The sequence below is a fragment of the Gossypium raimondii genome, chromosome 5 (genome assembly GCF_025698545.1).
Source record: "Gossypium raimondii isolate GPD5lz chromosome 5, ASM2569854v1, whole genome shotgun sequence".
Classification (NCBI taxonomy): Eukaryota; Viridiplantae; Streptophyta; class Magnoliopsida; order Malvales; family Malvaceae; genus Gossypium; species Gossypium raimondii.
In genome coordinates, this window is record NC_068569.1 from 18,705,409 (window position 1) to 18,731,379 (window position 25,971).

A 25,971-nucleotide genomic window follows, 5' to 3' on the forward strand; every position below is an offset into this window, starting at 1 on the left:
GGGGTTCATCTGAATTTATTGGGTTGCAACCAATGCCTTACACAGGGAATGTGCAATTTGGGGTGGCTAAGGGCTCCCGTCTTTTGAATAAGGATGGCTAACCAACTTAAATTTCTACATAGACTCCATCAGTCTATGCCTCATGTTTTTTCTTTCGAAAATAATTAACATTTCTACTAGGTTAAGCTTTCTTGTGCTTCAGCAAATGCATCCAAAATTGGAATTATTAACCCAATTTTTTTGGTTAATAGTTTTCCAATGATTTGTTAAAATTTTAAGTATTCTTGTGTAATTATGAGTATGAGTTCTTAAGAAGAAAATAAGATTTTATGCATTTCAAGTATAAATCTGATATTCAAGCATGATAGAAAAAGAATAATTCAATAATAATACAATGAAAGAATCTGTGACAAAATTATACCGCCTAGATACATATTTTATACACTGACATGCTCTCATGTCTTATAATCTTTGTTTAAGACTTTCAAGCCAGTGTAGAGCAAGTTGAGGTTGAAGGGTCAAACAAAGCCGGAAGCAGATACTTTCTCCCATTCACACCATGTGCGTTGTAGTTAGCGCCAGTTGTGGCGTCCACCGGAAGGTCTCCAGCATAGCCTGGGTATGCTCCTTTACCATAAATACCGGGACAAGCAGATGCAGCCTCCAGTGGTGCCTCTTTTGGACCTTGGTAGTACCCATTTCCAAACGGGTTGGTCACTGTCCCAGCCAAGAGGCTAGCCAGGTTGATCACCATCCCATCAAGACCGACATCATTGTTGGGTGCAACCAAAGGTGGGTTCTGTGGTCCGTAGATGGGCTGGTGGAATGGCCATGCGCATTGACCTGGGCACTGTGTCTCGGAGTTTCCAACCCAAATGTAAGCGAACTTACTGTTGTGACCCTTGCTTGATCCGCCCAAACCTGAACCATGGGTTCCACACCTGCTTGAGCAGAACCCTTCGACAGCCACGTCAGCTGATGTCAAAACAACGTTAATGGCGTTTTTCTGACCACCCTTTGATGCTAATTCCATGATCTGTTGATTTGTTAGCGACTTTCCCAAAGAGTAGTTCTCGTCAAGGATTTGTGAACCCAATGTGATAGCAAGAGAATAAGGTTTCTTGCTGAGCTGATAGTACTTCTCTGTGGCTTTCCACCATGTGGCGACCGAGGGCTGAGCTATTGTAGGCTTGGAAGACGCAACGGAAGTGACGAAATCGGACACAACCGCACGTTGAGAAGGCTTGAACTTGCCGTACCAAATAAGATTAACAGAGATTTTCCCAGACAGAAGAGGACCATTGTGGTATTGGAAGAGCAAAGGCTGGTCAGGTTGGTCTGACTCAACGAGCCTCCTTGCATCGGCGGTGAAATGTAGCGAAGAGGCCAAGACAATAAGAAACATAACAAAATTAAATGTAGCCAAAGAAGCCATGATGAAACAAAGAGAAAAAGAAGAAGCTGAGGTGAAAATGAATGTCTTTGTTCGGTTTGGGATGAAATGAAAGGAGGTAAGGAACATATTTATAGTGGTGATTTTTTAAGGTAGGAAAGAGCCAAAAAATTCAAAGAGAAAGGTAAAGGAGTGGGGAGGGAGAGGTGGCATGCCAGCCAATTGACGCGTTATATTATAATCAATGACTCTCCCACTCAACCGAAATAATGCGTTAGAAGGATCCAGTTTAACGCCAGCTAAGGGTAGATAAAGACACAAAGACGTGAAGAAAATGACGAAATTGAGTGGGTATTCAGGTGAGGGAGCTTTTGAGGCCGAAGGAAAACGCGTCTTAGTGTTTGGGAATTGTGCAGCCAAACCAAGTGGGGTTTGTTATTTGCCATTACATCTTCAATAACAGCAACTTGCTGGAATATCAAGGTTTCATAAGTCAGAATAACTACTTCTAAACCAAACAAAATAATTTTCATACATCAAACATGTCATGTTATTTATTCATATAACATGAAGAATATGTGGCATGTTATCTGTCGCAGATATAAGGACCTTCATTGATTTGGGACAATTTGTTGTGTTGTTTCTATTTTTCCCTCCTAGTGGTTATTGTATTTTGTTTGATTTCCACAAAAAAAAATTTCATTGATATTATTGTTAGAGATTTTCTTTAGAGGACTGCTATTTTTTATAAGTGTTATAATTTTCATATAAATTTATAAATATCAAATTATTACAGTACGGATTATTTACTGAATTGGATTAAAATCCGTACATTGTGAAACTAAAAAATCCCATTATAAAATTTGAACTTGAATACTCAAAATTCAACATTTCAATTTTAAGTATTTAAAACACAATGTTTTTTGGCGAATAATTATAATTAATCAAAAATTTAATGATTTTTAATGTAGTTTATTATAATCAAATTCATATATAGTATATCGTGATTGTGAGTTTAATCTCGACATTGATTGTGGTCTCTTTTTTCTTTTGTAAAAGCAAAATGGATCATAATTCTCATTTAAAGTAGACAAAGAAATGATAATTTCTTTTTAGAGTAGTTAGAGGTTAAGGTTTAAATATGTGGAAGGTTGATACAATGTTTTAATTTTGAGATATTGCATTTTTATCAATTTTATTGTTTGTTTAGATTAATGATGTGAATGCTTTAATCTTTATATCTTTTATTAATTTAGACATTATAATCAATTACAAACATGTTTTAAAAATATTTTTTCTATATTTTCAATAAAAGATATAAAAATTACAAAATCTTTAAAATAAAAATAATCTTAAATAATTTTAAATATGTGAAAAATATAATTTTTTTAAAATTGTGATATTTACTCCATGAATAGCATAATAAATAGAAAAAGATTGATTTTTCAATGTGGAATAATAAAATATTATGGATTATTTTTATGATATATAGGTGAAAGAGTTTTTTAATTTCAGATCTCACTAATTGATATATTTTAAAAATCTAAATAAATGAGATACTTGATGATCTTTTAAACTCATTTATAAAGTTGAAAAACTTTATATTCATAACATTCAAATGTACAATCTTTAATAGTTTAATATATTATATTAATTATAATTAAATAAAAATATTTCTAAAATTGAAAAATAAAAAAATAAGTAACATTTAAACTTGGAAAGCCTGAGTCCAAGTTGTAGAGCGAGATCCAGCTTTTATTCTAACACTATAGTCCTCTTAATTAAAATCCCAGCTTTACCCGTGAGGGATCCAGTTGTAGAGTCTTGTAGGTTTACTGAACAGGATTCTTCCACTAAACGGTGTTTAGAGATGAAAATGTAGTTTTGCTTGAAACTTGCCTTCTTTTAAATTGTATTAGCAGAGCATTTGTCAGAATAGGACAAAGACATATGGCATGAAAGAATAAAAAGCACCCAATCGATGTATAGCTCCTACTATTTTGCTGCCAACTGTTTTGTTTTGTTTTTTTTTCGACTTGAACCTTCCACAATTTTCAACTTGGATTGTGAAAAAAAGCAAACCGAACTAGTTTGCTGATATATTATTATCCAAAATAAATCAACAAATAAAAGAATTACATTATAAACCGAGTACTGGCTAACACTAATTTTGTTGATGGCTGCTTCAAATGGTTAGACCAAAGTTGAGCAAGATGATGTAGAAGGATCATATAAAGCAGGAAGCAAGTATTTCCTTCCATTGTTACCATGAGCATTGTAGCTAGCGCCAGTTGTAGGGTCTACAAGTAGGTTTCCTGCATAGCCTGGATAAGCCCCTTTACCATAAATTCCAGGACAAGCCGATGAAGCCTCCAACGGTGCCTCGGCTGGGCCTTGGAAGTAACCATTTCCGAAAGGGTTCGTGACGGTCCCGGCAAAGAGGCTAGCCAAGTTTATGACCATGCCATCAAGACCCACGTTGTTGTTTGGTGCAATCAAAGGCGCGCTTTGTGGTCCGTAGATTGGCTGGTGGAACGGCCAGGCACATTGACCGGGGCACTGGGTCTGGGAGTTACCCACCCAAATGTAAGCGAACTTGGAGTGCTTCTTGGCCTTGACGAGACCATCGGTGGAGCCCAAGGCAGAGCCATGAGTCCCACAGCGGCTCATGCAGAACCCTTCAACAGCAACATCAGATGCTGTTAAAACAACGTTGATAGCATTCTTTTGGTCACCCATTGAGGCTAGCTCAACGATTTGTTTGTTTTTGAGTGATTTGCCAAGCGAATACTTGTCGTCAAGAATCTGCTTTCCCAAAGACAGGGAAAGGGAAGATTTCTTGGAGGTGAGGTGGTAGTATTTCTCAGTGGTTTTCCACCATTGGGCAACCGAAGGCTGGTTGCTTTGCGATGGAGGCGTGGAGGAAAGGGAGGTGACAAAATCAGAGACAATAGCCCTCTCGGAAGGCTTGAACTTGCCATACCAAATCAAATTGATAGTAATTTTGCCAGAAAGAAGGGGACCATTGTGGTATGTCAAGAGCTGAGGCTGGTCTTGCACCACTTCACTCAGCTTCCTACCGGCCAAAGAGATTTGAAACAAAGAGATGACGAGGAAAAGTTTGAGGACACTTTGAGTAAGGAAAGAAGCCATTTTGATTTTGATAGAAAAAAAGGAGGAATATATAAAAAGCAGAGAGAGGTTTGAGCTTTGGGTTTTGAGTTGTGGATTTGATCGAGGGGAGATGGGTATATATATAGGCCGAAAAATTGTGTTTGTTTATTGAACTTTAATCAATTTTTAAATTAAAAAAAAAAAAGGGGATAGGGTTTGGAGCTTCGAGACATTGCCAGCAAGCTTAAAATAAAAAACCCAACGGTTCACCCAAGCGTGTTTTTAATAGTAAAAGAGAAAGAAAGCGCGGTCTCCCTGGCTCGCTCAACGTGTCATTTAGTTCACTCACCAATTAGAAACGGTCGTGATGAGCAATGCCCAGAAAGCGCGTGTACATATATTCCTTGTGGAAGATGGAAGCAGATATATAGGGTATGAAATGAACAGGCTGGAGTTAATTTTATTAAAGCAAGCTGGCTGGCAGTCAGAGTGTGGGCAAAGTAGTGAAGTCTAGGAATCCAAGGTAAATTGACACGTCAGTTTAGTTGCTAGGCTTCAACGCTTAGCCAGCCATACTGTGGACTTGCTCGTTGTTAGCCAGCTAGCTGCTTTTCAAATTCAAAAAACAAAAACAGACTTCTTGGTTCCTGTACTTCTTGCAGGTTAATTTTCGTGTCGTGGTTTAAAGTTTGAGCTTGGAAAAAAATTAAAAAAAAAAATTCATATTACTATATCCTTAATTTCTTTTTTAGAGGAAGTCAGAAGTTTTGTATTTGGAGACTAAAGTTTATGTTAAATGATTTTCGAATTAGGCAAATATATTACGAGTGGCACAATCATGGTATCCCGATATCGCATGAGCCTCAGCACGTTGCCTGAGAAATGAGCATAGGCATCCAGGCAGGCAAAGACTGCATCCAAAGCATGGTCAAACAACGATGCACCAAGATGGTTGTATCAACTGAGGAGGCACACTTTGAGACAAAGCGTAGAATTAAGATCCCCACGGGATTTCATTTCATTTTAAAAACTAAACCATCAACTGTTATTGCTTACAGGACCAAATTAAAAAGTATAGCAAACATAAAAAAATGTCACGAGCTTTATTAAAAAAGTATCCAAAACCTAATCTAGTAGTAGCAATCACGAGGCATGCTAAATTGTTACCTAGTAATTACTTGGACCACATGATTCGTATCTCTTAATTAACATAATAATAAAAAAGGGGTATTCTCTTGAAATAAAATATTGTAATATGTTGAATCAATGAATTGGTTGCCAATGAGTCCACTTACAATGCCCTAAAGTCCCGAAATACTCAAAACATTAAACAATTACTGCATCGTGTTGTGTCTGATGGGAATTTTCATATTCTACCTGCCTTCTTACATACTTGCAGACATTTCCCATTTATTTATGTCTTCAGTTTTTATATTGCTAAATTGTTTTTCGTTTTCTAACTGCAACATTTCTCCGAATCTAAGCCCTACTTTTTGCAATCCAAAATCTAATCATGAATTCACTGATAAAAAAACTGAACTTCAAGCCATCGTTTTTAGCTATGCATAATAAGAGTTTTGGGAATTCCGAATTATGAATTCATTGAACGATGGATGATCTGAGTGTCAAAAGTGTTCCCCTTCTTCACACCCAGTTTCCTATATTTATGTGTTGAATTGAGCTGAGCTTAATAAGACTTTTGGGAAACCATCATTTTGAGATGATCGGAAGTCAATATTGACACTTTCTCAGAAAGTACTTGAGTGGAGCCTTCACTGGATTGTCAACTCTCCCATATTTCCAGCTCCATCGACATTGCATATTCAATTGCAGTCCATGATTTTGGTGCTGGATTTATTTTATTCGCATAACCCTTGAAGAAATCAGTTTTAAGTGCGTGAGTATATTATATTCCATTAACAGCGCACTTGGACACCTCGGATGCCGCCAAAGCAGCAGCATCCGATGAACTCGAGCAGAGCACCCAGCCTGTCTGAGAGCAGATGAGCTTGCTTTTGTTCCCATACTTGCAAACATGGTCACCAATTGCTTTGATTTCTTCAAAACCTGCACGAGTGATGCTTTGAAACTCTAAATTAATTAAACATTCAATCCCCGGTACTCAATCCATTGAAAAGTAACATCAAAGCCATGATATTCAACCATGATGGCATTCATTGAGAAACGATGGGCAGGGTGAGAGGGCCTTTCATCTATCTATTTTATGATTTTGATAAAATGTCCACTCACAATATGAGACATGGCATCCACCTCTATGAAGCATGGGATGGGGAAGGCTCTGCTCTGTTTCTTACAGTAGTCCCAAACATACTGGAATATTCCCCATGGATGTGACATTGCAGTGAAGTTTTGTCTGTGGGTATATGAAGCTACCTTACATGGGGTTAAAGATTCTTTTCGTGGAGAACATTGCAAAAACCCGAACAATTTTTAATTTAACCACAATGGTAATAAATCTTGCAGGGTTCATGCACATAATTAAAGAATTGGTTAAGTTTCGGATATCGACTTCAAATTTTAATCTTTTATATTGAATAATAACGCAGTTTAATGATGTAAAACGAGGCGGCAACACCAATGAGATAAGAGCATCGATCCAAAAACAACTCTTCAAACTGAAGGGAATGGAAATGCGACGCAGCCTAAGGTAAGAGGCTTTTTTTACAACACATGCTGCCCATACCTCTTCAAACAATTATATTTAAATCGATTTACGAGCTTTAAATTGATGTAACCATTAGCTAAAGTTGTCCTAATCTCCATGCAAAAATAAAATGGGTTCAAAAAAGTGAATAAATAAAGGGAAGATTCTCGCTAGATGTTCTCACCTCACATCTTATCTTTTCCCAATTTTCATGATCTCTACATTTTTTCTTTAACTGCGTAGCTGCCAATGAAAGCTACCGTGCAACCGCTACCACTTTCTCAGTGCATGTACCAACTTACCCATATCCCAATATCCAAATTCAAGCTCCCTTTGTCTCTTGCAATTTCAGAATCTTTGGGTTCCTTTTTTTATCTTGAAAGCTTTTCGAAATGAGTTTCCATTGGTTAGCCAAAACAATTCCTCTTGTTATTTTACTGATTTACCTAAGCTTAGCCAATGTTTGCCTCGGAGCAAGAAAGCTAAACTCTTTATACTAGCAACCACCCCTGGCTTTGACTTACCATAACGGCGCATTGCTTGAAGGCAATATTCCAGTCTCTATTCTCTGGTATGGTGAATTCTCACCTCCTCAGAAATCCATCATTGCTGATTTTCTACTCTCTCGGATCCCTCCCCTGCAAAACCCTTGGTTTCTCTTTGGTGGAACACTATCCAAACTTACATGAAAAAAGCAGGCAGAAGCGATGCTCGTATTGTTTTAGCAAATCAAGTCACCGATAGGAACTATTCCATCAGAAAAATTCTGAAAAAATCTCAAGTTTCCTTGTTGGCTAAACGAGTTCACTCCGAACCCGATGGATTGACTTTGTTCTTACAGCCAAAGACGTGGCTGTCGAAGGCTTTTGCACGAGCAACTGTGGATTCCATGAACGCTAAGGAAAAGTCCGTGTTTGTATGGGTTGGAAACTCGGAGACTCAATGCCCAGGTTAATGCGCATGGTCAAACGCCGCCAATGGAGACGTGGGTGTGGATGGCATGATCATAAACATAGCTAGTCTTCTGGCTGGGGCCGTCACCGGCGCATATGGAAATGAAAGGAAATACTTGCTACCAGCCTTGTTTGACCCTGTTACTTCTCAATGTTCAACGCTTGTGTGAGACCCTCACGGGAATTATAAGTTTGTACTATCTATTAGTCTGCTGTTATATGTGTAAATAAATCTTACGCTATCTTACCTATAAAATGAGTTTGTATGAGGGGGGAATGTAAAATATTTTATAGTTGAGGATCCGGGTAAAAAATATATCACCTATAAAATTACAAATTCTATGAGGCAAATTTAAATTATTTATTTTTCATTAAAAATTGATTAATTTACATTACACGTGACATGTCACATGTCATTATTTGGTTATTGCATCAACCACGTTAGTTTTTAACATCGTATATAAATGATTTTTTTACTTACTCTTTAAGTAGAAGTGGTAAAAAGCAATCCGCTCCATAGTACTTTTCCCTACATGAGTCTCATGCACTTTTGATAAATTACTATCCGCTACTTCGTGAATATTAGAGAAATAACAAATAAATATCCCTAAACAGTTTGGCTATTTAAAGTTTATGTAAGAATTAGATGAATTTTAAGTTGGAATCTTAAAGTTAAAAGGTCTAAAAAGCATAGTGTATTAGGTTCATATCTTATCATTTATTAGTTTTAGGGATAAATATAAAAATATATATGGACTTTGGTTTAATGTGCACTTTCATATATGAACTTTGATTTTGTAGAATTTTATATATGAAAATTTGATTTGATTTAACTATCGAAGTTATTAACATAATTATTAATATAACATCATTTAATGTTTATATATTGAGTACACAAATACTTATATTCATCGATCTAAAAATAATTTGATGTATTTATTTCTTTAATTTGTATAATTGAATTAAAATAAAATTTTCATATATGTATATATATTTGAATCACAATTAAAGTTTCATGTTTATGCCAAATCAAAGGAAAACAATGAGAATATAATTTAGTATCTGTTTTATAATTAAATTGATGTAATAAAAGTGAGGTATAATTAAATAAACATGAAAATGAAATTACATAATTCATTCTGACTATTAAATAATATATTGATTAGTTTTGTGAACCTCTTAAACTAAAGACCTTCGTCCTTTGGTAATGATTACACATAGGACAACACTTACGGCTATAAATTAAGCCCAACAGCCTCCAAAAGGAATGACCCTGGCCGACTTACAAGACTTTAAAACAATAGTTGAAAAATGACACTGCCCTCAACAACCCATTTCTGCCTAATTACATTCATCTAAATTACAAAGATTTGGTTAATCACGTTTTCCGAATTGTGAGAGAGTTAATAGTTGAAAGTATTGTATGAACACAATTTAGCAACATAAATTCATTCATGTTGCACACTCGACTCTTCAATCTTCATTTATTTGATCTTTGCAAAACATAGATAAGTGGTCATGTTTCATATTTATCAATTCATATAATGCCAATGAGAGGATACCGTTAACTCTTTAATCGAGTTATAAATTCCATTGTTATTACTAAAATCATGCCATACGCAAGTCATGTACCCAACATACCGGCTATGGGCTAAATCATCTTTAGAGTATAAGCCTCCACTTATATCAAAGCACGTAAGTTACATACGCATGGTCAGTGGCTAACTCAGGATTTAGGTAAATCACACCATGAATGTCACAAGTGAATTATTTCACAAATGGATTCAGAATTAATTCAACTTGGGTCCAGCCCAATGTATCATTTATGTCTCTACTTCTGGAGTCAACTGCTCTGATAGTCAAAACTAGTTATTTTCCCAATTGGAATTGTAGACGACATAATAATCGTTCTAAATATTTGAATCAAACGTTCACTTTAATTTTTTGACAAGATTACAGACTTGTTTAGATTATCTACCGAAGTAAGTTGTCTTTCTTGTATTGTAAACGTTCTTATAGTTCCACTTATCATCAGTTTGAACTTAGACAATCAATAAGCTAATTTTTGTTTGTCATAATTTTGTTATGTATACAATATATGGAAGAAAGAAACACAAAAAACATAACAGTGAAATATGAAATTAACTTTATTTCTTCATCGTTCAAATACATAGAAAACAGTTACATGTTTACTACAATATGGGCACATTTCCCAACATTCTAAATAGTTCGAGCCTCGAGTAAGCTCTTTTTGGCCTGAGCTTGTAAATTTTTTTTATTGTTTTGTCACTATTTTGCTTCTATTTCTATTGTTTTGTTGTCATTTCACTATTATATTATTACTATTTTTTTGTTATTATTTGGATATTGTATAACCATTGTTATATTGTTAATTTTGCTACTATTTTAGAGGCATTTGCTTGTTAAATTGCACATATTTTAGTGTTATTTAAATATAAATATTTAAAAAAATATTTTAAATTTATTGAGAAACATTTATTTTAATATTTTTGGTGTATTTGATATATTCTATTTTTAATTTATTTTTATATAAAAATAACAATGTAAAAATATAATACGCGTGAGCTGGTGATCATGGATTAGGCGGCCCGGCCCAGCCCGACGGCCCACTCGAAATATGGGAGGGGTCGGGTAAAAATATAGGCCCGAAATATGGGTTTGGGCAAAAAACGAGTCCCGTTTAGAAAATGGGCCGGGCCTCGGGCAAAACTTTTTTAACCCGGGCCCGGCCTGAACTGAATATATAATAAATATATATTTTTTATTTTTAAAATACATTTCCCATTTCCCCATTTCCCATTAGACATTTAGTATTTATATAATAAATATATTTTTTATTTTTTTATTTTGAAGTATTTTTAAAATATTTTTTATTTTTAAAATACATTTCCAAATATAATAAATTGGTTGCAAAAAGGACGATGAGGATGATGTTTCTTTGGTTGCTTTTTAGGATACTTCCTTTCTAATTGTTGAAAATTTAATTTAGCTTACAATTTATATTTTGTTATAAAATTAAATATGTTGATTGGTTAATGTTGGATATTCTAGTTGCTTGATTATATTTTGCAGGTTTTTTATACAATTTTGGTGTTTACTAAAAAAATAAGGGTCGGGCCGGGCTCGGGATTAGAAATTTTTCTCGGGTCGGGCTTGGACAAAATTTCAGGCCCATATTTCGGGCCGAAAATTTTTCTGGGCCCGGCCTGGCCCATGATCACCTCTAGCCGAGTTTGATCAAAATTTTAAGTCCATTTTATAAGTCAGGCTTGATCCTAAAAAATTAACTTAAAATTCTATTGAGGTCCGGCCTGACCCATCATCACCCCTAAATGTAATACATGTGCTTTTATTCGTATTGATTTGATAATTATGATGATATTTCTTTTATCTTATAAATAAACAAACTATAAAAAGAAATAAGATTAGAAAGAAAAAGTTGGATTTATGAGTTGATATAAAATTGATAATAGAGTTGAGGGATTTGATTTAATGTAAGCATTTAATTAATGATACATAAAAATCAAATGAATGAGAAAGAGAAAGAGAATGTAGCATTTAATTTCTCTGTCAAACATAATGAAGATCAGATAATTTGAATTTTGGTAATAACCCAACCTAAGAAACGCAGCAATGGAAGTGGGGATTGCTGATTTTGTCAACTATTGTCAGCAATTTCACATTATAAAAAGATGTCTTAACCTGTGATGAAAATACGAGTAGATGGGTAGAACAAATTTGGTATCAGTGGGTTAAATTTAATCAAACACATAAGAAAGCGATTGAGGTTAGGAAACAGATATTCAGCGCTGACCTATTCTTTTCACTGTAGTGTGACTTGCTTTTTAGGTTTGCTTCTAAAAGCAAATCCCCATTTTCAACGTAATTATATTTTTGGTTTAGCAGAAATAATGGAAAAATGATTTAAAATGTTATCTCCTCCTCCATCACGCTACTAACACATCAAGGAATGGTACGGGTTAAGGCGGTGGGAATAGTCTGCCACCGCCTAAGAAGAACACAATTGTTTGGTTTGATTCCTTCACTAACAGATAAGAAGGGAATTCAAATCTCACTTTCTTTTCATTATCAAATGCACTTTTAATTTAACCATAATGTTTCATCCTCTATTCTACCAAATTTAGATACTTTTATTTTAATTTATTTTGTAATTAAGAAATTATTCTAGTATGAAAAGTTGAAAATGCCACTTGCATGAGGGCTATTATAAAAGGGGTCCCGAATCTTTCTTGTACTCCTATTTTTCTACATTTAGAAATATCAATCAACAATGGATTCCTCCAGTCATAGGCATCATGCAGTATGTATTCCTTTCCCTGCTCAAGGTCATATCAATCCCATGCTAAAGCTAGCCAAAATACTTCACCAGAAGGGCTTTTATATCACCTTTGTTAACACTGAGTTTAACCACAAACGTCTACTTAAATCCCGAGGACCTGATGCTCTTAATGGTCTCCCTTCTTTTCGTTTCGAGACTATTCCCGACGGCCTTCCGCCGACCGATGTCGATGCCACCCAAGACATCCCTTCCCTCTGCGACTCCACTAGCAAGACTTGCTTACCCCACTTCAAACAACTCCTCCGCAAGCTAAACGATTTCGCGTCCACATCCAAAGTTCCCCATGTTTCTTGCATTGTTTCGGATGGTGTCATGAGCTTCACTCTTGATGCAGCTGAAGAACTAGGCATTCCTGAAGTTCTGTTTTGGACCACAAGCGCTTGTGGCTTCCTCGGTTACGTTCACTATCGCCAATTAATGGAAAAGGGTTATACACCTCTCAAAGGTAATTTTTATCATCCAACTTTTTAGCTACTTTCACCACTTGCTCTAGCGCCGCCATTGTTGTTGGGTTTAATTATTATTGTTATTTTCGATTTGCAGATGAAAGCTATTTAACCAATGGGTACTTGAATACCGTCATAGATTGGATACCGACAATGGAAGGTATCCGATTGAGGGATCTTCCTTCTTTTCTTAGAACAACTGATCCGAATTTTGTTATGCTTGATTTTATTTTATCTGAAACCGAAAGAGCTCGGAAGGCGTCAGCAATTATATTGAACACGTTTGATGATTTGGAGCACGAATCATTGGACGCACTCAACTCAATGCTACCCCCAGTTTACTCAGTGGGTCCTCTGCATCTTGTTTTGAATCACAATGTGGATAATAGTGAGTTGAAACAAATAGGATCGAATCTTTGGAAAGAAGAGCCAGAGTGCCTCCAATGGTTAGACTCCAAAGAGCCCAACTCTGTTGTTTACGTGAATTTCGGGAGCATCACTGTGATGACAGCTGATCAGCTAAACGAATTTGCTTGGGGGCTAGCGAATAGTAAACAACCTTTTCTGTGGGTCATTAGACCCGATCTTGTCGGTGATGAATCGGCAGTTGTGCCAGCAGAGTTCGTAGCGGAGACCAAAGATAGAGGCATGTTGGCAACATGGTGCCCGCAAGAACAAGTCCTGAACCACCCTTCGGTTGGAGGATTCTTAACGCATAGCGGATGGAATTCCACGATTGAAAGCATATCCGGCGGCGTGCCCATGACATGTTGGCCGTTTTTCGCGGAGCAACAAACGAACTGTTGGTATTCATGTACTAAATGGGGAATCGGCGAGGAAATCGACAATAATGTTAAAAGGGATGAAGTAGAGAGCCTTGTCAGAGAGCTAATCAAAGGAGAAAAGGGTAAAGATATGAAGAAGAAAGCTGTCGAGTGGGAGAGAAAAGCAAAGGCGGCGACTGTCAATTCTGATGGCTCGTCTTACAGGAATCTCGACAAAATTATCCAACTTCTATGCACACCTAGAGCTTAAAATCAAAGCCTACTTTACTTGTTTGATTCAAAAGAAATATATCTTTTAAGTTAAATTATGGAGTATAAATTTAAATATTAAAGTATACTCTAATCTCGCTTTTAATTTCTTAAATTTAGAAATTAATTTTTTTAATAAACTGGTGGAAGATGTTATCTCCTCCTCCATCATCCAATACCCAATTGGCTACTAACACATAAAGGAAATGGTACGGGTTACGGCGGTCGGAATTGTCTGCCGCCGCCTAAGAAGAGTGGGTACGTAATGTGATTGTGTCATCCATGATGTTTCAAAAATGTGAAAATAATACTATTGTTTGATCTGATCCCTCCACTAATATGATAAGAAGGCAATTCAAATCTCACTTTCTTTTAATTATCTAATGCACTTTCAGTCAATCATAATGTTGTCATAGAAATTTAGGGAGGAGTTCAATTTTTAGGGTTTAGATTTTAGCTAGTTTGGCTGTTTCTTTTGTAGGACCGGACGATTAAGGTCCTCATTAATTAGGAGATCGTGATTAATATGGCATCCATTTATTATTTTTCAAAAAATAAAATAAAAAGAAATTAGTCTAGTTGTTAACATGCATATAAACTTTGGTTAATATATTTTCATGACGTTAAATATTAAGTATAATATAAAAATATAGATGACCATAATGATGTTGTAATATCTATATTTTCATAATGCTTTTAGATGTCTTTAGACTTTAATGACATATGATTCGGTTCCAAAGAAGATAAAATTATAAAATAAAAATATATTATATGTTATGGAGGAAAGGGCAACGTCCTCTTTATTTCAACCTCTAAATTTAAGATACCAAAATATGGTAACTCTTTGATAAAATTTGCACTTTTGTATGATAACATTAATGATTATGATAGTTTAATATCTTTATTGCTTTTCTACTAAATCAAGTAAATATATTTACATTAATTATGATAAAAATTTTGTGTTTTAATTTCTAAAATAATTATATATGCAATTTACTTCTGATATTTGAAAATTAATTTTCTCATTTTGGAAAAGAAACAGAAATATGATTATTATAAACCTCATTATTTGATTCGTTGATTCTGTTCGAATAAGAACTACAGCATGGTGCAATCAAAAGGATTTATTTTGTTCCAAATCAAAAGAGCTTTAAATGGTGAATGAATACTTTTAAAGGATCTCAATAAGAAAATTATTTTCACTTTAAGACGTAACATTTTGCATATGTTAAGAAAATACTTTATTTTGCACGTAAAACAGAAAATTTGAAATATTGTGTTCTCAAATAAAGAAGACAGTCACGAATCTTGATCATGAAAAATAAAATAAAAATTACTGAATTCTAAAACTTGAGTGTAAGACAATAGTTTTTTTTGGGTATAAAATCCATTTTGTATTCAACACCTAAATATTAATTACGTGAAATAATTACGTATCATGTTATTAAACAAAGCCCGATGTGAGATAATTATGGAAATCCTCAACTGCTGGAGGTCACGAATGACAAATATGATTCAATAATCACCACTTCTATAATGGGAAAATGATGTGTTGTTTTATCAAAGTTAGCCGCATCGCCATATCATTTAAGCCACCAGCAGCAGCCACCCTTCCCTGGTACTGCTTACCGTCAAACCTATACCTTAGCTCTACTCAGATGATTATTTGACTTTTCTTCGCTAAACAATTGGAGCATTTATTTTTAATATAATTTAATATTTTTACTGCCAAGGCTAGATTTATCAGTAATATGAAAAGTTGAAACTGCCACTTGCATAAGGGCTATAAAAGGGGTCTCAAATCTCCCCCCATCAAAGCATATATCTTTCTTGCATCCTTCTGTTTTTCTAAACTTGAAATATTGATCGACAATGGCACTACACCAAAACAAGCTTTTAGCGGCGTTTTTAACGGCATTTTTAGCGACGTTTGGATAAAAAACGCCGCTAACGATCGATCATTAGCGGCGCATTACGGAAAACGCCGCTGAAAATAAGCATTAGCGGCATTTTTGAGAAAGCGCCACAAAAAACCTAAGCCCAACGACGTTGTTTCCCGAGCTTTCGGGGATTTAGCGGCGTTTCTAAGAAAGCGTCGCTAATGCTCCGGGCTTTAGCGGCGTTTTTGCAAAAGCGCCGCAAAAAAACCTAAGCCCAACGACGTCGTTTTATGAGCTTTCGGGGATTTAGCGGCTTTTAAAAGGAAGCGCCGCTAATGCTCAGGGCTTTAGCGGTGTTTTTAGGAAAGCGCCACAAAAAACCTAAGCCCCACGACGCCGTTTTCTGAGCTTTAGGGATTTAGCGGCGTTTTTAAGAAAGCGCCGCTAATGCTCAGGGCTTTAGCGGCGTTTTTGGAAAAGCGCCGCAAAAAAAACCTTGAGCTTTCGGGGATTTAGCGGCGTTTTTGGAAAAGCGCCGCTAAAAATATTTTATCTTAATTGGTTTATTCATATTAAATAAAATTCAATTTATTTCTAATTGAATATTTAAAATCTTCAGAAAAAAATAATGACACGTAGAAATAATTTGAAATAAAACACATGGAAAAATTAAAATATTATTATTTAAAATAATTGTAAATGAGATAATAATAAATTTGTTTAGGGTTTTTAGTTTAGGGTATATGATTTATTTAAGATTTAAGGCCGGTTTAGGAGTTCATATTTTAAGGTTTAGGGAGTATGGGTTTAGGGATAATGGATTAGGGGTTAGGATTTAAGGTTTAGGGGTTAGATGGTTAGGGGTTTAGGGATTAAAAGTTAGGGATTCAGGGGTCGAGTTAGGGTTTTAGGTTTAGATTAATTATTTTTTAATTTATATTTTAAATATGTTCTTATATAATTGTAAAAGAGATAATAATAAATTTGTTTAGGGTTTTTAGTTTAGGGTATATGATTAATTTAAGATTTAAAGCCGGTTTAGGAGTTCATATTTTAAGGTTTAGGGAGTATGGGTTTAGGGATTATGGATTAGGGGTTAGGATTTAAGGTTTAGGGGTTAGAGGGTTAGGGGTTTAGGGATTAAAAGTTAGAGATTTAGGGGTCGAGTTAGGGTTTTGGGTTTAGATTAATTATTTTTTAATTTATATTTTAAATATGTTCTTATATAATTGTAAAAGAGATAATAATAAATTTGTTTAGGGTTTTTAGTTTAGGGTATATGATTAATTTAAGATTTAAAGCCGGTTTAGGAGTTCATATTTAAGGTTTAGGGAGTATGAATTTAGGGATTATGAATTAGGGATTATGGTTTAAGGGTTGGGATTTAAGGTTTAGGGGTTAGGGGTTTAGGGGTTAGATGTTAGGGGTTAAGAGTTAGGGATTTAAGGTTTTGGGATTCAAGGGTCGAGTTAAGGTTTTGAGTTTAGATTAATTTATATTTTAAATATGTTCTTATATAATTGTAAAATAGATAATAATAAATCCAATATATTGAAATTATGAGTATAGTTTAAATTATTTAAGAGATATATAATAGATAGATTTTATATGTATTGAATGGTTAATTTAGAGGGTTTAAGGTTAAGGTTTACTTGAGATTTGTTAAATGATAAAATTTTATACAATTAATTAATGCTATTATATTTTAAAAATGTAATCTAAACCATTTTGAGAGTTCTTTTATTTTATTTTATAAAAATCAAATTATAAAAATAAAATAAAAATTTTTAGCATAGCAAAACGGTGTCATTTTGTTCAAAATGAAATAAAAAAATAAATCAATTTATTAAAAAATAAAAAAATTTAGAATAGCAAAACGGCGTCGTTTTGTTGAAAATGAAAAAATTTTGCGGCGTTTTATAAGAAGCGCCGCTAAATGTAAGCAATGCAAAGAATAAATCAATTTATTAAAAAAATAAAAAAAATTTAGAATTGCAAAACGGCGTCGTTTTGTTGAAAATGAAAAAATTTTACGGCGTTTTATAAGAAGCGCCGCTAAAAGTAAGCAATAGCGGCGTTTTCCATAAAAACGCCGCAAAGAATAAATCAATTTATTAAAAAAATAAAAAAATTTTAGAATAGCAAAACGGCGTCATTTTGTTTAAAATGAAAAAAATTTGCGGCATTTTATAAGAAGCGCCGCTAAAGGTAAGCAATAGCGGCGTTTTCCATAAAAACGCCGCAAAGAATAAATCAATTTATTAAAAAAATAAAAAAAAATTTAGAATAGCAAAACGGCGTCGTTTTGTTCAAAATGAAAAAAATTTTATGCGTTTTGTAAGAAGCGCCGCTAAAAAATAACAATAGCGGCGTTTTCCATAAAAACGCCGCAAAGAATAAATCAATTTATTAAAAAAATAAAAAAAATTTAGAATAGCAAAACGGCATCGTTTTGTTTAAAATGAAAAAATTTTACGGCATTTTATAAGAAGCGCCGCTAAAGGTAAGCAATAGCGGCGTTTTCTATAAAAACGCCGCAAAGAATAAATCAATTTATAAAAAAAATAAAAAAAATTAGAATAGCAAAAAGGCGTCGTTTTGTTGAAAATGAAAAAAATTTGCGGCGTTTTTAAAGAAGCGCCGCTAAAGGTAAGCAATAGCAGAATAAATCAATTTATAAAAAAATAAAAAAAATTAGAATAGCAAAACGGCGTCATTTTGTTCAAAATGAAAAAATTTTGCGGCGCTATAAATAAGCAATAGTGGCTTTTCTTAAAACGCCACAAAATTCATTGTACCTAGAAAAAAATTTGGCGCTGATTTTTCCCAAATTTCCCCCCTAAAACCCCTAACTTTGCAAACAAAAAGAAAAAAAGAAGAGGAAAATGGAGGTACCAAAGACGATTCAGCACAAAAACTATCCAATCTACTTACGAGTTCTACCGTTTGTTTCCCTGGAAAATATATGAGACTTAATATTTTTATTTTGTTAGTTTATTTGTGTGTGTATTTCATCTTGTTGTGTTCATTACTTAGATCCCTATTGCTTTTATTTCTGTTCCATTTTTCCTCTTTTTTCTCTCTTATATTTTAGCTAGAAATCGACGATGCCAGAAGAAGCTAGAAATCGACGATGCAAGTTACTGCTGTTCTCATTGCTGCTGGTAACAAGTTATTGCTTAAAATTCATGGTAACAAATCTACTTCAAAGGAAGCTATTCATATTCCTTCGTATAGAAGCGAAGTTATTTACGGTGGAACTTGGTTCTCCAGCTCTCGTAAGTTTGTTCCCAGTTTTGTATTTGCCATCTATACCGGGTTTACCTCTCTTGCTTCTCTTCGTCTTCATCTCCCTTTCATTTATTCTACCAAAAACGCCTCTTACTTGTCATTTTTTTCTCACATATCGTGCAAGACTCATTTTTATTATGAGTTTGAAAAGTAACATAAGTTTGAAAAGTTTGAAAAGTAAAACTCTTTTACGTTCTCTCTGGGCCAAGAGAAGGATTCAACTCGAACCCAAAATTTGTTGCATTTCTGGATACACTTCATCTTTCAATTTCATCAGTTACCAAATTTTATTTCTCAACGGTATGTAAAAGGCTTTCTTTTCTTTTTGTTTTGTTTCATGGATGAGTTTTTTCCCCTCTATTCATTTCAACCGAATCAAATCCACTCCACCAATTTCTAAATTAAATAAATAACAAAGTAAATACCACCAATACTGTTTGACTGCTACATCCTCTGCCTTTGTTGCATTTGGTTTGTGTGTATGTAAACAGCATGAAGTTGGGGCTCTGTTGGTTTCTTAGTTCACTTTATCTGATTTCTCTCTATATGTCTCCAATTTTCGAGATCTGTGGATTCTTTTTCTACATGGTTTCACGGCATTTTTCTGTTGTTGCTGGGTTTTTTTATTCAACCATTAAGAAAAACTTTGACAGATTTTGGGTGAATGTAATCGTTGAGAAGAAGAAAAAAATGAACCAGCGCTGTTTCTTTTATTATCATATAGGAAAAGCTTTGATGAGGGATTAGAGATAAGAGGGGATGAGAAATCTTGGCCGGCCAACCATTTACTAAATGAAAAACTATTTCTTTTTTGATGCTAAAATAAAGTAACATATTTATTTTCATTTGTAAATTTCCGTTGCACTTCCTCTATACGAACTTGGAGAATTGTAAGTTCTAACTTTCTTTAGTTCTTTGTAGGGGCTGTACGTGATTGTCTTTACAAGTCGCCTTTGAAATTATAACAACAATTGGTTTATGAATTTGGCAGATACATTAACAGTTGTGCATTAAGTGGTGAGATCCCCTCAACATTTGCTAAACTTAAAGAACTGCGAACTGTGTAAGAAAGACTCCCTAATGTTTATATAGGAGATTTCAAGGGAACTCTTTTGAAGGTCCAATACCATCCAGTTTAGGAAATCTAACAGTACATTAGAGTTCAGCTTGTATAATTTGTTTGGATTCTTTCTGTCTTGAAGCAGATATTACTGAATCTAAGCAGCTTTTGGATAAGCTTGTTGTGGTGAAGTATAATGGAGCTTTGGGAAAGAATATGGGTTTCGATGGTCCCGAGTAAGCAATTATCTAACTTCTGGAAGTTTGATACTTATTTTTTTTCCAAGAAAATAGAAGCATTTCTTGATGATTCCATAGTTATATATTAAAGACTTGCCTCTACATAAATGAATATAGTTTCTGTGACATACATATATTTATATATGCTTTTTACATATGCCTCTACATTCATATATTTATATATGCTTTTTATATTGTATTGTGCCAAATAAAGAGAATAAAAGTTTTAATTATTGATAGATTCTGCGCCTTTTATGTACTTTTTTATTAAATCACTCTTTAATCAAATGTATAATTATAAAATTAATAAATTTTACTATAAATAATTATCCTTATATAATTAATCATTTTAGTAAATTCTCCAACTATCAAAACAGATCACTCCACCATCCCAAGTCAAAATTTTGTTAAGGGTAGGAGTTGAGAGAGGTAGATATTTTGATGAATATTTTCTTTTAGATGATAATTATATACTTCTTTAAGTTTGTTTTGGATGTTGGGACAATGTCAGTTGATGCCGAAATTTGATAGTGCTGCAAATTGAAGTATTTAGTTGCTGAAAATTGAGATGTTTTATCGCTGTAATTGAGGTGTATAAATGTTGTTAATTGATATGTTTAAGTGCTGCAAATTGAAGTATTTAGTTGCTGGAAATTGAGATGTTTTATTGCTGTAATTGAGGTGTATAAATGTTGTTAATTGATATGTTTAAGTGCTGCAAATTGAAGTGTTTAAGTGCTGCAAATTGAAGTGTTTAGTTGCTGCAAATTGAGATGTTTTATCGCTATAAATTGAAGTGTTAAAGTGCTACTTTCCATTGTCACCTCTCACATTTCTTTATGCATCAATAACTATACTAATGAAATCAAGTACTACAATTATATATTATTACAGATGGGGGTTGGAGAATACGATCAAAGGGAAAACATCAGATATAGTGATTCCCAGCCAAGCAGTTGCTTCTTAGACACCCAACATTTTGCATAACCAAACATGACCACAACTTTTAAACCTACATGTTGAGGTTGCTACATACAAGTAAGTCCCTTCCTTTTTTTAGTTTATGTGATATGTGATGATTGTGTTTTAAAATTTAACTTGTTTTAGTTCCTTACATTCTTATAGGATTCACACTCAAGGAGCAAGAAACATCTCAGCAACTCATTGGGATTGAGCAGTCAAAATTCAGAATCAAGTGACACACAAGAGCTAGATTTGGAGCTTGGACTGTCATTGTAATCAGTAACTTTTTTTTTTGCTACTTTAAATGCATGCTCATGGAACTACATTTTATGCTTTCCTAGAATTGTAAGTTCAAATAAGGTGTTGATCTGCAATTTATAGATTCAACTTGAGCAAGTTGATATGAACTAGTTTCAAATTTTTTTAGGAATGTTATATAAAAAAAGGCAATTTGACTTGTTGCATGAGATATAGTGAAAAACATTTATCTTCTTGTTCATGAATTTCAATTTTAATACGTCTTCAAATTAAATTATACATTTCTTACTTGGTGGAATCTCACTTTTGTTGTTGCTGCAATCTTTAACCAAAGACTGATGTATGTACTGATAACAGTTTTAAAGGATTTGTTTAAACAAATAAAGGGATTGACGTTTTTATAATAATTCAGGATAGGAATGGAGCAAATCTAAAGAATGGAGTGGCGTTTCTATAAATTTTTTTATTTTTCGTGACCTTTAGTGGCGTTTTTGGAGAAAGTGTCGCTAAAGGTCTTGTTTTTTAGCAGCGCTTCAGGAAAAAGCGCCGCTAAAGGTCTTGGTTTTTAGCGGCGTTTGAGGGAAAAGCGCCGCTAGAGGTCTTGGTCTTTAGCGGCGTTTGTGAAAAAAACGCCGCTAAAGGTCATTGTCTTTAGCGGCGTTTGTAGGAAATGCGCCGCTAAAGATCTTGGTCTTTAGCGGCATTTGTGGGAAAAGCGCCGCTAAAGTTAGGGACGATGTCGTCAACGGCGTTTTTTTCGGCGCTTAATAAAGCGCCGTAAATACTTTTAGAGGCGCTAAAAAGCGCCGCTAAAGGCCTTAAAAAGCGCCGTTAAAAGCTTGTTTTGGTGTAGTGTGGGTTCCTTGGGTTATAGGCATCATGCAATATGCATTTATTTCCCTGCTCAAGGCCATATCAATCCCATGCTAAAGCTAGCCAAAATACTTCAACAGAAGGGCTTTTATATCACCTTTGTCAACACCGAGTTTAACCACAAACGTCTACTTAAATCCTGCGGACCTTATTGTAATAATTCAAATACATGGTATTCATAAAAAAATTCAATATTCATCAGTGGAAACTTTCAAAATTTTAATAGAATCGAAAACAAAGGTACTGGCTAGCAGGACCTAGTTACAACGATCTCAAAAACATAAAAATTACAAGAAAATGGATCAATTTCCATACCATGCAAGGAAAAATGATGAACAAAGCTTCCTAGGGCATCAATGGTGAGTTTCGGCCAAGAAGAAGAGAAAAATGAAGAATTTTGGCTTTTGATTCCATTTGTTTAATTTTAATTTTAACAAATTTACCATTTTGCCATTATCATTAAATTTTCTTTCATTTTTAATTTTAATTGTCGTCCCACACATTAATCGTGGTGTAATTGCTACTTAAGTCCATCCTCAACTACTAACTAATCAAATTGATCACCTAATTGTAATAATTACTAACTTTTGCACCTTTTTCAGTTTAGTCATTTTTCTTTAATTAACTATCTAAACGATAAAATTCCCGAACCAAATTTTAATACGACTCTAGTGACTCTATAAATATTTTAAAAATAAAATTTATGAGTCAATACGACAGAAATTTGTGCTCTCGAAACCACTGTTCTGTCACTACTGAAAATCGAGCTGTTACATCCTTTGCATCTTGTTTTGAATCACCATGTGGATGATAGTGAGTTGAAACAAATAGGATCGAATCTTTGGAAAGAAGAGCTCGAGTGCCTCCAATGGTTAGACTCCAGAGAGCCCAACTCTGTTGTTTACACGAATTTCAGAAGCATCACTATGATGATAGCTGATCAACTAACCGAATTTGCTTGGCGGCTAGCAAACAGAAAACAACCTTTTCTGTGGGTCATTAGACCCGATCTTTTCGGTGATTAATTAGCAGTTGTGCCGATAGAGTTCGTAGCGGAGACCAAAGATAGAGGCATGTTGACAACATGGTGCCCACAAGAACAAGTCCTGAACCACCCTTAGGTTGGAGGATTCTTAACGCATAGCGGATGGAATTCCACGATTGAAAACATATTCGGCGGCATCCCCATGACATGTTTTTCTGTTTTTCGCGGAGCAACAAACTAACTGTTGGTATTCGTGTACTAAATGGGGAATCAACATGGAAATCGACAATAATGTTAAGAGGGATGAAGTAGAGAGCCTTATTAGAGAGCTAATCAAAGGAGAAAAGGGTAAATATATGAATAAGAAAGCTATAGAATGGGAGAGAAAAACAGAGGCGACGGTTGTCAATTCTGATGGCTCGTCTTATAGGAATCTCGAAAAAATTATCCAACTTCTATGCACACCTAGTGTCACGGGCCGAAGTTCAAAGCCCGTGAACATCGCACCAAATGCATCCAATGGAGGTCTATTGCTTAGATGGGGATTGTCGAAACCATTTTTTTGAAAAACAAAAATTTTAGGTTGTTGACTTTAAAAAATGAAAATTGGTAGTCGCTACCAATCTTTTATTGAGGTGTGATTAGATCACCTAAAAAACGGTTTTGGTCTACGAGTTTTAGAAAAATGGATCCGGGAGTCGGTTACGTACGATGAAGGATTAGCACCCTCGTAACGCCCAAAATTGGTACCTAATTAATTAATTAGTGTCTTAATGTTGAAAATTTGAAAAATATAATCTTTAACAAAAACTTAAAAACGTTACTTATTAAGACCCTTATCATTTCAGAGAAAGAAAATGTCATACCCAATGCGTTAGGGCACAACATTCTAATTTCCTCAAAAATGAATTAGCCTAAAACTCGTGTAATAAAGATTTAAAAGAATATTCATTTGTTTAAGATTTAAGAAAACGCGGCCCAATACGTTAGGGCACAATTCCTCAAAATCCCAAACTTGAAATATTTCCTTTATTATTTTTTTTTTCAAAAAATCTTTTTCTCGAGAAATCAATACGTCACATCCAATACGTTAGGATACAACATATTTAACTCCCCAACAACAAGCTTTTTATTTTATATATTTTTTATTAATGAGCAACCCTCGATCGTTGGATTTAACGAAGAAAATTGGAACTCAATACGTTAGGGCTCAATTTCCTTGAAAATCCTAAATATGAGTGTTATCTCAATTTTGAAAATTTTAAAATTAAAAAAATGATGTGATGCTACATTAAATATAAAATGTAATAATAAATACAACAATGACATAGAAATAAACGAAATTAATGTACATAAACAACGACATGTAAAATATCAAATGAATATAAATGAAAACATAAATCAATAAGCAAATGAAGGAAATAAACAAAAAATATAAAGAGAAAAAGGTACAAAATATATATACATTTGAAACTATGAAGAATAAAAGACATAAAGATAATTTACTCATAAAATTTTGGGTTATAAAACTTATATATATAAAATACATAATGCATTTATGAAAACAAGGAAAATATAAATATATATATATATAAAATATATTCATGCATTTACAAAAAATGAAATATATAAGTATAATATAAAAACGTGGAAAATATTTATAATAAGCTTTGAATGGAGTATAAATACATGTGTATATATTACAAAATGTATAAACATATAAAAATCATAGAATATGGGCAAGCGTATAAATATTATGAAATATAAATGTGTATATATATGTATAAAAATTATGAAAATAAAATAATAATAAAGTATGTATATAATATGTATATATACTAAAACATTTAAAATATAAATGTATATATATTAACATGCATATGCGCACATATATGTAGGTATAATAATAATATATAATATAATAATAAAAATAATAATAACAAAATTAATAAAATAGACTAAAAACTTAAAATGAAATATTAAGGATTAAATTGAAAATCAACAGAATTAAAAAAAAAGAAGGGCCCAATTAAAAGGCACGAATAACTCATAGGGCCCGAATGGGAAAATATCTCCGTCCTTTGAAACGCGTCACTTTATTAGGGCTAAATAAAATAAATAAATAAAATTCGCAGTGGTATCACCTTCTCCCTTTTTTAAAATCGTAAATAAGAAAAAAGTAATCGAAAAAGAAAAAAAACAGTAAGCTACCTTTAAAAAACTGCCAATCGTTCTCCCTTTTTTATTGATTCTCTTTTTTTTTTTACAATGAAGGGAGAGGCCTCCATTTATAGCTGAGCCTCCCTAAATCCAACGGTATAAATCAATTACATCAACGGCGAAGATTAAAGGGTATCTACAAATTAAATCTCTAAGATTACAAAATCATATCTTCTAAGATTACATATCATATCTAAGATTGCATATATCATATCT

At 33.8% G+C, this 25,971-nt stretch overlaps 3 protein-coding genes, 1 long non-coding RNA gene and 1 pseudogene across 4 annotated transcripts; 3 read left to right on the forward strand and 2 right to left on the reverse strand.

Moving 5' to 3' along the window:
• Positions 1-325: 325 nt before the first annotated feature.
• Positions 326-1,512, reverse strand: LOC105770040 (protein PHOSPHATE-INDUCED 1). The gene has a single exon (XM_012591070.2). It carries the CDS (start codon positions 1,433-1,435, stop codon positions 485-487), a length of 951 nt encoding a protein of 316 aa, XP_012446524.2. The 5' UTR covers positions 1,436-1,512; the 3' UTR covers positions 326-484.
• Positions 1,513-3,457: 1,945 nt separating this feature from the next.
• LOC105769813 (protein PHOSPHATE-INDUCED 1) lies at positions 3,458-4,624 on the reverse strand. The gene has a single exon (XM_012590700.2). The coding sequence runs from the start codon at positions 4,544-4,546 to the stop codon at positions 3,587-3,589; it is 960 nt and encodes a 319-aa protein (XP_012446154.1). The 5' UTR covers positions 4,547-4,624; the 3' UTR covers positions 3,458-3,586.
• A 2,719-nt stretch (positions 4,625-7,343) lies between these two features.
• Positions 7,344-8,462, forward strand: LOC105765771 (protein PHOSPHATE-INDUCED 1-like; annotated as a pseudogene).
• Positions 8,463-12,362: 3,900 nt separating this feature from the next.
• On the forward strand, positions 12,363-14,072 carry LOC105770363 (7-deoxyloganetin glucosyltransferase). The gene is made up of 2 exons (XM_012591531.2): positions 12,363-12,951; positions 13,050-14,072. Exons 1-2 carry the CDS (start codon positions 12,438-12,440, stop codon positions 13,985-13,987), a joined length of 1,452 nt encoding a protein of 483 aa, XP_012446985.1. The 5' UTR covers positions 12,363-12,437; the 3' UTR covers positions 13,988-14,072.
• A 5,580-nt stretch (positions 14,073-19,652) lies between these two features.
• Positions 19,653-21,826, forward strand: LOC105785126 (uncharacterized). Its single transcript, XR_001130787.2, has 3 exons — positions 19,653-20,453; positions 21,351-21,480; positions 21,582-21,826. It is a non-coding gene; the product is annotated as an uncharacterized LOC105785126 (long non-coding RNA).
• Positions 21,827-25,971: the final 4,145 nt, after the last annotated feature.

Excerpts from the sequence above, each read along its gene's own strand:
- LOC105770040 (XM_012591070.2), bottom strand. The coding sequence starts at position 1,435 with ATGGCTTCTTTGGCTACATTTAATTTTGTTATGTTTCTTATTGTCTTG.
- LOC105770363 (XM_012591531.2), top strand. The coding sequence starts at position 12,438 with ATGGATTCCTCCAGTCATAGGCATCATGCAGTATGTATTCCTTTCCCT. Across the intron at positions 12,952-13,049 it reads GGGTTATACACCTCTCAAAG|ATGAAAGCTATTTAACCAAT; the intron begins GTAATTTTTATC and ends TTCGATTTGCAG.
- LOC105769813 (XM_012590700.2), bottom strand. The coding sequence starts at position 4,546 with ATGGCTTCTTTCCTTACTCAAAGTGTCCTCAAACTTTTCCTCGTCATC.